At 55.9% G+C, this 10,807-nt stretch overlaps 4 protein-coding genes across 4 annotated transcripts; 1 reads left to right on the top strand and 3 right to left on the bottom strand.

Annotated features, from left to right (window-relative positions):
• Positions 1–186: 186 nt before the first annotated feature.
• BCV69DRAFT_296410 (alpha/beta-hydrolase) lies at positions 187–1,364 on the bottom strand (the record flags this gene model as incomplete). Its single annotated transcript, XM_025494005.1, has 3 exons — positions 187–358; positions 451–1,106; positions 1,203–1,364. 3 exons carry the CDS (start codon positions 1,362–1,364, stop codon positions 187–189), a joined length of 990 nt encoding a protein of 329 aa, XP_025351271.1.
• Positions 1,365–1,786: 422 nt separating this feature from the next.
• Positions 1,787–3,658, top strand: BCV69DRAFT_275447 (hypothetical protein; the record flags this gene model as incomplete). The annotated part of the gene is made up of 1 exon (XM_025491078.1): positions 1,787–3,658. The coding sequence occupies one exon, from the start codon at positions 1,787–1,789 to the stop codon at positions 3,656–3,658; it is 1,872 nt and encodes a 623-aa protein (XP_025351272.1).
• Positions 3,659–3,667: 9 nt separating this feature from the next.
• Positions 3,668–5,439, bottom strand: BCV69DRAFT_280014 (homoserine acetyltransferase). The gene is made up of 4 exons (XM_025491455.1): positions 5,012–5,439; positions 4,837–4,924; positions 4,711–4,752; positions 3,668–4,628 (listed from the first exon to the last, which is right to left on the bottom strand). Exons 1-4 carry the CDS (start codon positions 5,421–5,423, stop codon positions 3,878–3,880), a joined length of 1,293 nt encoding a protein of 430 aa, XP_025351273.1. The 5' UTR covers positions 5,424–5,439; the 3' UTR covers positions 3,668–3,877.
• Positions 5,440–5,950: 511 nt separating this feature from the next.
• Positions 5,951–8,182, bottom strand: BCV69DRAFT_275449 (hypothetical protein; the record flags this gene model as incomplete). The annotated part of the gene is made up of 3 exons (XM_025491079.1): positions 5,951–6,631; positions 6,832–7,715; positions 7,795–8,182. 3 exons carry the CDS (start codon positions 8,180–8,182, stop codon positions 5,951–5,953), a joined length of 1,953 nt encoding a protein of 650 aa, XP_025351274.1.
• Between the last annotated feature and the right edge of the window lie 2,625 nt (positions 8,183–10,807).

Below are 10,807 nucleotides of genomic sequence, written 5' to 3' on the forward strand. Positions count from 1 at the left end.
CTCATAACTTGTTTTATTTATGTAGTACATTTTCATCTCGCTTGCATTTACCAGAGTGAGGATATGTGGTGTGGTTGATTTGATGATTTCTCCATCAAGAGGGTGTGCAATGTGCGAATCTTTCCAATGTTCAATGTTCAAGGAAAAGCGACTACTCTTTCCCCTCTTCCTCACTCTCTTCTGGATTCACCCCGCCAACCTCTTCACAAACTCATACATCTCCTTCATCTCCTCCTTTGGGTCCTGGTCGTACAAGTGGTCCTTTCCTTCCTCGACTACGAATTCCACGTGGAAGTCCCGGGCACGGAGGGCATCGGCGACTGACTGGGCTTGAGAAAAGGGGACTTTATCGTCGGCGCTGCGTCAGGGTGGGGAGAAATAATTCGTGAAGTGTCAGGGCAGGAAAAGGAAAAGGAAGAAGCAGACAGGAGTAGTCTACGACCTACTTACGTCCCGTGGAAAATTAGCGTAGGTGGCATGCTCGTAATTGACCCCTCGTTGAGGCCCTGCGCAATCGCCACATCCTCTCCCTTCAGACCCGTTCCAGTAAGGAGGAGCTCCTCCAGTAAAGCCTCCTGAATCATGTAATGGTAAAAACTAGACCTTTTACTGTCCGGAGCACTATTGGCAACCTGTGGTGCGTGCGGGTCGAGAAATTCTCCTAGCTCGCGCGGACCATCGATCACCCTCCCGCCCAGGTAAGAGACGGGACGCTGTCTTGTTCTCCAGAAGGGCTGGGTGATGTCACTTATGGGGTAGATGGGGATCGTACCTCGCACTTTTTCCTTGGCACCTGGAACGAGAGGGATTCCCATCTTCTCGAAAGCTAGAGAGGAGGAGACGAGCAGAGAAAGCCATCCTCCTGCGCTAGACCCAGAGAGGAACACCTTGCTCGTATCTACCCTCCCAGTCACTAGGGAGTCAAAAGAGGGGGAGAGGACGCAAGCGAGAGCATCTCTGCAGTCTGCTACAATCTCAGGGAGACGCGTCTGTGGAGCGAGACGGTAGTCGGCTGAGATGACAGTGAGTCCGTGCCGGGTGGGGGCGGCGAGGAGATGTGGGGGGAGCGAGGAGCGAGAGCCTTGTAGGAGGCCGCCGCCGTGCCACTGCCGGGAGAGGGAGAGGAGACAAGAATCAGGCGGCTGTCAGCTAAGGGTGTGAGAGGATTTCAGGAGCTGTTGTGAAGTACATCGTCTGCTCACCCAGATCAGTACGGGCGAGGGGCGCTCCTTGGTTGCGGAAGGAGCGAGGTAAACATCGAACGCGATCTGCAAGCCATCGACCTCTTTGAAGACGTGCTTCAGGGGTTGCACCTGCGGCTGCGGTGGAGCGCTGTCGGGCGTGCTTTGAGCAGTCGACGACATATCTAGCTCGTGTACAAATCTTCACCCTTCTGCTGCTACAGTCTTGGTGAGGTGAGAGGATGGTAGAAATGCAAAGTGACAGTGTGACCATGGCGATGTTGTGCAGGCGAGGTGGTCTGTGTCCATCATCGGCCCAGAATTCCGACTTTTCCGACGGCACGGGCCAATTAAAAGCGAGTCTGCTGAGCACCTCGGCTAAGCAGCGCGGGGAAAAATGGCGTTTCCGATGGACCCATGCTGATTAACAGGAGATAACAACCAACAAAAGGGGCAAAGATACCCGATCTGTCCTCCTCATCCCGCACCATGGCCATCATCAACATGACAATCACCTTGGAGTCGCGCTCGTAGAGCAGACACAGCTTCGACCCTCCCCAACGCCTCCTCTTGCTGCTCCTGCTGCTGCTGCTGCACTGCCTACCATGGAACCACTCACCCCACCTTCACCCGCGCGTACGCAGCCTCGTCCTCTGCCTCTATGGCCCTGTCTCCTGATCATCGCCCTCGCAACCATCGCAAGCGGTCTTCACACTACTGTCGTCACTCTCCTCTTCCAGCGACTAGCCTCGCAGCACATTGCTTTCCTCGCCCTACCCCATTCCCCGCCCGATGCAACGGTGCCTCCGCCTCCGCCCGCTACACCTCCCGTACTGCCTGGATCGGGCACCGACAGGGATGATACGCCCGCTCAGGCCCTGGCTGCACATTGGGGCACCGCACTCTGGGTCTCCGTAGCATGTATCAACACGGTCAGTATCACCTTTTATACGCTCAAAGGGTCCGTGTGGGGTAGAAAGGCGCTTGTGCTCCTCGGTCTTGCATCAAGCATGCTCTTTGAGCTGGTCTACTTTGTAGTCGCGAGAGACTCGGTTCTACGAGCCGATGGCGGTAGTGGGCAGGACAGCCAGCTGCATTCTCACCTAGGTTCGTCTCGACGGTCTATCCTGGGCTTCTCACCCCACTTTCTCGTCCTCTTCATCACCGAGATACTCGCAGCAGCATTGGGAAGCTATCAAGTAGTCACTACCGCCAGTCTGCTGACGCTCTTCGACTTGAGCACATCAAAGACGCGAGCTCGCAACATAAACTACTTTATGGCTGCTTTCCTCCTTGGCGGTACCCTGGGGCCACTCATCGTCGGTGAAGTCCTGGGTAGATTGGCTGATGCACTGGGAGAAGAGAGTGGATGGGATACTCTACAATTGGCTTTCCTCTCCAGCATCGCCGTAGCCGCTTCGGCGCTCCTGTGTGCGATCTTCTTCCTCACCGAGACGTTGCAAAAGGCAGAAGCAGAGGCACCGTCACATAGAGCCGATGGCGAAACATCGTCCTCGATGGAGCCAAAAGAGTCCTACTTCTCCCCTTCCTACTGGCTCACCCACTTGACCTCAACTTGGCACCGGTTCTCCGAAATCCTCTGCTACCACCCTCCCTCCCTGGGCAGCAAGCACCGGTACCCCCTCGTGAAACTCCTCTTGGCTCTCAATCTAGTAGCCCAAGCCTTCTCCGCCTATTCCTACGTACAGCTCCTCATCGACTGGAAGTTTCACTGGGGAGCAAAAGAGAACGGACTCTTCTTCAGTGTCTTGTGGGGTTCCAAGTTCCTCGCACTCGTCTTCCTCGTGCCCTGGGCATTGGCGGCGACGAGGAGAGTGCTTGCTCGGAAGCGCGAAGCGAGAGACAAGAGCAGGAGTGGCGAAGAGGAACCACTTCTCAATGCTAGCCGAGCCCGGCCAGGGCTAGGGAGAAGCGGAGGTCCTCGCGACTCCACCATCTCAATTGCAACGAAGAACGATCCGGCGAAGAGTATCCTCCCTTGGGAGAACCCTTCGCCGTGGGTCGGACTTGTGTCGTTCCTCATCGACTTCATGGGCTGGGGCATGATGGCGCTCGGCATTGGTCTTAGCAAGCCCACACTCGTGCTTCTCGGCACGGCCACCAACTCACTCGCAGTGGGAGCCGTGCCCTCTGTGCACAATTATGCCGTGGAGATTCTCTCGCACGAGGAAGACGAGGCTGAGAATGAGGGCGAGAGCGAGAGCGATGGAGAGGGCGACGGCAGCACGGAGGTCAGAGAAAGCCAGGCGACACCGCGCACCCCTTCTCTCGCAACACAGCGTCGTCTAGACGGGTGGGTCGCCGTTACCTCTCTGAGCGAAGGCGCCGTGGGCGTCCTTGCTCCACTGCTCCTGGGCACGATTTACACCAGCTCCCTCGAGACGGCGCCTTGGGCCATTTGTGCCTGGACCGCTTCCCAATTCTTCCTGTGCGCGGTGCTGATTGCTACTCTTTGAGCCGGAGAGTGTTGGAGGGAAAATGGACAATTTTGCTGTCAAGCGTGCACGCTCGAGTTGAATGGCACGACCAGACGTTGCCAGAAGAGCAGAGGGTATCAGCAAAGTTGAGCAAAGAGATGAAAGAAGGAGCATGTACACTAGCCCGCCGGGCAATCACCCCTCACAATCTTGACCAAATTTCAGGTCCCTATCTTGTCCATCTGTCCGAGAACCGCCTTACATCTTCCCTTTATCTCCCTCCGCGCCCATCTCCTTCTCGACCGACTCGAGCAAATCAGCAATGTGTCCATCGAAAAACGCCGCGTCCTCTTCATTGTCTCCCTTGCCGGCAAAGTGGCCCCAGATGCTCTCGCAGACGATCATGCGGGCCTTGGGACCCATGATTCGAGCTTCGATCTGGGTGTCTTCCGGTGGGAAGTAGAGCTGATCAGGTGAAAGGTGCGCAAGGGAGGGGGAGAGAAGAAGTAGTGTCACCTTGAATTCCCTTGATAAACTCTTGGTTGATGGAAATGGACAGGCGCCGAAGTTGCGACTCACATCGTGTCTGCAAGGCATGAGGATACTCTGTGCCTTGATGCCCCGTAGTGCCCTCTCAAACGCCTGATCATCCTCTGGAATGGGATCAAAGTCAAGCTGTCCTCGAAGCCCCATCCTCCCTCCCTCCTTCACAGGCACGTCCAACTTGCTCTCTCCAGCATACAGTGGCTGCGCACCAACATCTGCGTGCAGCCAAGTCCAGGCAAGATAGAGCATATCATTCGCGTCGCGCGAGCAGGTCCAGCCTTCCCACAATTTCGTCAGATGCTCCTGAAGAGTCTTGTGTCCGTAGTGAGATGTGTAGATTTGCTGACGGTACCATGTCTGGGACATGCCCCAGCCGGCGTAGACGTGACCGACGCCCTTGAGACCGGCGATGGGCTGTGAGGTGTAGGCGCCGTTGGCGAAGGATTGGTCTGCCCGGAGAGGACTGGAGAGAGGGGCATGAAAGCAGAACGTCGCATAGAATGAGCGAACAAACGTTCAGAAGGAGATATACTGGCTGCGCTCACGCTGTGAAACCGTCAATGAAAATCTGGTTGTGGAAGCTGGTTCTGTAAGTGAGATAGATGAGTCCAGGGCTCTCACAGGTCAGCGCGCTTGCTACGTGTAGTAGTGAGGGTATCTGCCGTGCCTACCTTGCTGAGCCACAAAAAGGAGCAATAGTCTCCACCATGTCGGGATACTGCGTAGCCCATTGATAGGATTGTGCGGCTCCCATGGACCCTGGTGCACACCGGTAAGGAGGCGAGCGAATGGTGAGCTATTGTGGAAGCTCGTGGGGCTGTGTAACCCCTGCCTGCATCTACTCACATCCGGTCACCATCCTCAGCTTATGGATTCCCAAGCCTTCAGTCAACAGCTGGTGCTGCGCCCGCACGTTATCATAGACGGTCGCAGGCGGGAGGTTCTGCCTCAAGGGATGATTGCTCGGGCTAGTCGACTGTCCATTTCCAAAGAGGGCCACAAGGACAATGTAGTACTTCTCTGGATCCAGACCTCTTCGTGGGTGCTCGGCAGTGGACACAAGCCACTCATTGCCGCTGGTGATGTCACCACTGTACCACGTCGGGTAGAGAATTGTTGGATTAGAGGATGAGCCAAAAGTGCGGTAGGCAATGTATGCGTCTGGGATGACGGCGCCGGAGAGGAGGGTGAAGTCTCCGAGACTGTAGGTGAGTACGTTTGGGTCTGACTCCTTGGGAGGGATTGAAGAGGATGTCATGGTGGCAAGAGTATGGATGATGATGAGCAGGAGGAGGAAGAAGGACGAAGATAACGAAGAGCAACCAGTGGTGCGGTGATTTCCAGGGGTCGAGCCGATCATGCGGGGGTGCACGGGCCACTGGGTGCCTGGCATTGCATCAGTGCCTGCATCGACCCAGGGTCACATTACTACACACTGCCTCATTCGGCAAAGAACGTCCTCGATCATAGATTACGGTGACAATGACAATTTACAGGTACCTTTTACAAGTGGGAGGCTCAACATGGTAACGAAAACGAAAAAGTGGCCTCTCCATGGAATAATGTTATGCTGCGCTCCCGTCCATTGCTCCCACGAGCAAGAACAGGAGATCCTTTGCCTAGGTGCACGAACCGGTTAGTCGAAGTCATGAGCCTGCGTAGTCAGGGCTTTCTCCCCCTTCCTCCCCCTTTTTCAGCTCGTCCAGCTTTCATGCTAGCCTCCTCGTCGTACTGGTGAGCTTTTTCCGCTTCGACGACGTTGACTTGTGCGTGCTGGACGTCGTCTTATGTGTAGAAGTCGACGTCGTGCGCTTCTTGGTGGACGTAGACGTTGTCTTCTTCTTCGAAGAAGTAGTCTTTCTTGTGGAAGAGGTAGTGAGTCGACGAGTCGACGACGTCGTTGTCCTCTTTGTACTCGAGGTGGAAGTCGCCCTTTTGGTGCTCGAAGTCACCGATTTCGCACTCGAAGATATCTTGGCGGTGGAAGAGGTGATCTTGGTCGAAGGTTTCGCCGTGGACGAAGTGACCTTCGCTGTCGAAGTCGGTTTTGTTGAAGATGAAATGGCCTTCGTGGTGGACGAAGAGGCTTTCTTCGTAGACGTGGACGAGGTAGCCGCCTTTGTGGACGATGTGTTCTGCTTGGAAGTCGAGGAGACCTTCGTGGAGGTGGTAACACCCTTTGTTGAAGAGAATTTCGTCCGCGCGGCCGTGGTAGACGGGGCAGTCTTTGTCGAAGTCGACTTCGCCGTCGAGGTGGACTTGGTACTCTTCGTTGCCGTGGTGGCCTTGGTGCTTTTCTTTGATGTGGCGGAAGTAGCAACTGTGATCGTAGAGGACGTGTCCGTAGGATCGGTCGCGGTGGCGTTTCCGCCTGCTGAAGTGGAGCTCGACTTCGCCGTCGATGTGGAAGATGAAGTCGTGCTCGCACGCAATAGCACCGGACTCAGATCTTCGGCGGACCAGACGCTGAGGCGCGCCGAATCACCACAAATCTGCGTCGTATTGCCAGGACACCCAACACCGCAGGCCTTGTCAACGACTTGCACGGCTTCGTCGGGGAGACTTGTGCCGCAGAGACACCTAGTACCGTTGAGTAGTCCAGACAGAGTATAATTGGAGCTGTAGCACTCTACAATGCACCGATTTAGCGTCAAACGGCCGGTTACGTTAGCGACCACGGGCAGGATGTGCGTCGCGGTGGGCGAATAGTCTACCCAACACCCCTGATAGGAGGTCCCATTCCAGCCGGGACCTGCAACGGGCGCAGGGGGCGCATTGTCTGGATTGGGGTCTGGGCTGTCTCCGATTTGCTGACGATCGCCAAAGTCAGGGGATCTTGATCCATCTCCGTCGAAGTTGTCAAAGAAGAATCTGGCCTGCGCACCCGAGCTGAGGAAGAAGGCAGAAGCATCGTGTCCCACATTGGCATAGTCCACGTTGTCATCACTGGTAGGAGGATAAGTCTCGAGCTGAGCAAAGAAGCGCTCCCTTCGGTTCTGACCGGAGGCGAACGGGGAACAGTCTGCAGATGCGTCGCCGTTGTCTTGCAAACCGCGAGCATAGATTTTGGACCTCGAATGCCACTTGTCCAGAACAGCAGCGGTGCCTTGGCTGGTCAAGGCCTTATTATAGGCAACGAGGTTGCTACCGAGACCAGCACGCCAAGCATCATAAGTGCTGCAAATGGAACCAGGGTTGCGGTACACTGGCCGGGACGAATCGAACCACAGCCAGTTGCCGGCATTTGCGATCCAGTAGCGAACTGGGGTCGTGAGGTCCAAGTCCTTACCGATGGCAGCGTATCGGTTGATGGCTTGACCTCCGGCAGAATGTCCAGCCACCACGATTTCATTGAGTGAAGGGAACAGCGTCTTGTTATCGAAATACTGAAGCATCTGGTCGAGGACCGCAAAGGAAGACACTGTGGTCTGCTGGTACGGATAAACATTGTTGAAGCCTCCGGCCCAATTTACGCTCGTCCAAACCAAAGCTTGAGAAGTCGAGCCAGCCGCTGCGGGAACTGCACCCTTCACAAATGGATATGCTTGATCTACGCAAAGGAGTGCATGCAAGGTTCAGTATCCCATGCTAGGAGTCTCAGCAGGTGTGCTAGGGCTACCTGTACTCACTCGCCTGGTCGGTGTTCGCAAAGAGGGGTACCACCATTGATATTGTGTCCTGACTGACAGAACTGTCGGTCAGGTGAGCCTTTTTCAAGGCCGCAAGCATGCCAGTCATGATAGTGTCGGGATCCTGCTGAAGACCATGAAGAGAGATCACGGCCTTCCTGATCTGAGACGGTGACAGACGACTACCATTGGCGCCCAAGCTCTGATAATTCAATAGAGACGTTGAATTGCCTTGGGCGTCGGCTATGTTCCAAAAAGTAATCTCACTTCCAGAGACATGAGGCATCGAGTTGGTGTATGATGATCCCACGTACTGTTGGGCGACTGCCAGATGCGCTGCAATCACCAAGAGCAGGAATGTTGCCAAGGGCAAGACTGTGCGTGGCATATCGAATCGGGTCGTGTGGCCCAAGAGAGGGGCGCAGTCGATGTGGGAGAGCAGCCAGAGTTGGGAAAAAGGAGGAGATGATGAAGGAGAAGAGATAATGAGCGAGAGGAGATTGTCAAAGACAGCAATCGTCAAGAAGAGGAGATTGTCGGTGAGATGAGCGAAAACTATGGGGCCCGACGTATGCTGCGACTAGCGCTAGCAGGATCTTCGCGAGTGCATCCAGGCACCAGCGATGAGCGTGAGTTCGCAAAAATGTGAAGGTCGATGGTGGGGAAAGATGCAGCAGAGGAGACAAGCGTGAATCAGGTCTGAACGTTCCATTGGATGGTTCCTAGTTCCGGTGCAGCCAGAGAATCAACCCGCCGATAGGGAGAATGAGGAATGCAGGACGGCATCGTCCCCGTGCGTCGGAGCGGAGCTGCTCCACAGATCTGGCCAGCATGGCAGTGAAATAGAAGGCAGCGATGGGTGATGATTTTTAAGTTCTGCCGTGAAGACCGCCATCGAACATCTCCTTGCAACGCACGAATGCGGTCGTCTCCCCTCCGTTGTGGTGGTTTCGGCGCGGAGAGGCGTGACGCGCTTCTCTGGATTTCACCACGTGTGCCGGAGTGTGGCTGCGAGGAATCTGCCCTGCATTCTTTCTTCTCGCGTGGCTTGACCGACTTGCACAATACTTTCGGAGCCGAATGTAGCACCCGGCCATCTCGGAGCCGCACCGAGCGGAGATCCCTATAGCACCATCGTCGGTCGATGGGACGGGCCATCGTGAGCCGCTATCGGAAGCCTTATCACCGTCACCTCGCGAATCGACCTGCTTATGCAGATCGCCTACCTGTGTCATTACGTACGGACACCACTGGCTCAGAGCAACTGTCTGGTCCCTCCTGCGGGCCAGCCAGAGCCTCGGGATGACTACGAAAGACACTGGACCTCACCTTCACAGGCGCGCTGAGACCCGGGCCGGACTCCAGGCAGTGCTGAGCCTGCTGCGTGGGAACCATACCAGTCCATTCCCATGGTGAGGTGACTGCCTTCAAGGATTGCTGGTCAGGTGCTTGGCTCCACCACGACGATGAAGGCAGCATTCAACTGCTGCATTTTTCCGCGAGGGTTAATCCCGGACCCGTCAGGCAACGCAACTGTGTCCCAACGTACGAAGCACAATGACGGGGCGTGCGTACTTCGATCTTCCCATTGCGAGCCTTGTAACACCACTTCCTGGCTTGTGCGAATGCTACATTCGGGGCAACGGAAGTCAGAAGACACTCCTTCTGCGTTGGGTTCTGTGGTCAAGGCCTCCCAACAATAAGCGAGGAGCGTGAAGGTGTCTTGCCGGGTCTATGGAAACCAGGGCAGAAGTTCTTTTCGGGCTCAGTGAGACCCTGGAAAGGAAGAGCTTCTGTGCGGGTGAGCCATGCGAGACCGAAGCGATGACGAGCAACTCGTTCCCAGCGTCTGTACGCCGGAGGCCGGCGGCAGGCTCGATTTGGACCCCACATTGGCCGTGGGGTGCAGTAATTGTTATGCACAGCAAGGGTTGAATGCCCTTGGGGGAATCCTAATCATAGCGAGGGTCCCTGCTGCACTGACGCCCTCAAGCCACGCATCCCCGATTCCGCATCATTCGTTGCAGCTAGGGCTCTCTGATGCATCGGGCTGCTGGCCGTGTCTCTGGGATTGTGCTGTAGACGATAGATCAGCGATCTCGTCATATATTTGTTTGCGCTCTGCATGTCTCACCCGCTTTCCACTCCGACGCGCCCTTGTTCCAGATTGCGCGGCCGCGAATCAGTACTGAGACCTCTGCCACTGCGCCCAGGTCGCTCCGATCGCACCTCGCCCCACCTACGCCAAGTGTCCCCAACGGGAATCTTCCCTACTCGTGCAACCATCGCTTCAAGGCTATCAGCACTCACAAGCAACTTCTGACTCACACGCGGGAGCAAGCACATGAGCACCAAGCTGATACCGGCGACTCCGGCCTCAGCCACATCATTCCGATACGTCGATGTCCGGTGACCGTGAGCACGCGGCCTCAGTCGTCGTCCCTAGTCGTGCAGCTACAACGAAGCTCACCCAACTACCAAGGGCAGCGAGGCACAGGCACTTGATCAAGAGACGTGAGGGTCTATTCTTGCGAGACCGGTGGTGAAACCTCGCTTATCGAGGCAGCATGAATCTCATCTTCAGGGAGGCAAGCTATGCCCTTCGCCGGCGGGAATGTGTCGACGGTGCTCTTCGCGGAGATCGCTCGGACACATATAAGGAGGCAACCTCGACGGGAACAATCCACCCCACTTCGTCACATCACTTTCCTCTCGGGTCTTCATCAGTTTACACGACTGCCCCAACGAGGCTTCCCCTACACCATGAAGATGCAACTCACCGCCTACCTCTCCCTCCTGTCTCTTGCCTTGACATGGTCTACTGCTGCGGCCATGCCGGCCGGTGAAGTGGCCCGGGGGTTGTCACCTTTGACGCCTCCTGTCGTGATCCCTGCCCCTGTCTCTTCCTCGACCACGACGAAGGAGCACTACTGGCACCACCACCCCACCACCACTTCTTCTACCAAGAAGGAGCACTACTGGCACCACCACCCCACCACCACTTCTTCTACCA

Source organism: Pseudomicrostroma glucosiphilum (genome assembly GCF_003144135.1).
Source record: "Pseudomicrostroma glucosiphilum strain MCA 4718 unplaced genomic scaffold BCV69scaffold_1, whole genome shotgun sequence".
NCBI lineage: Eukaryota > Fungi > Basidiomycota > Exobasidiomycetes > Microstromatales > Microstromataceae > Microstroma > Microstroma glucosiphilum.

Excerpts from the sequence above, each read along its gene's own strand:
- BCV69DRAFT_280014 (XM_025491455.1), bottom strand. The coding sequence starts at position 5,423 with ATGACATCCTCTTCAATCCCTCCCAAGGAGTCAGACCCAAACGTACTC. Across the intron at positions 4,925-5,011 it reads GCTGAGGATGGTGACCGGAT|GGTCCATGGGAGCCGCACAA; the intron begins GTGAGTAGATGC and ends GGTGTGCACCAG. Across the intron at positions 4,629-4,710 it reads TTCATTGACGGTTTCACAGC|TCCTCTCCGGGCAGACCAAT; the intron begins GTGAGCGCAGCC and ends CCCTCTCTCCAG.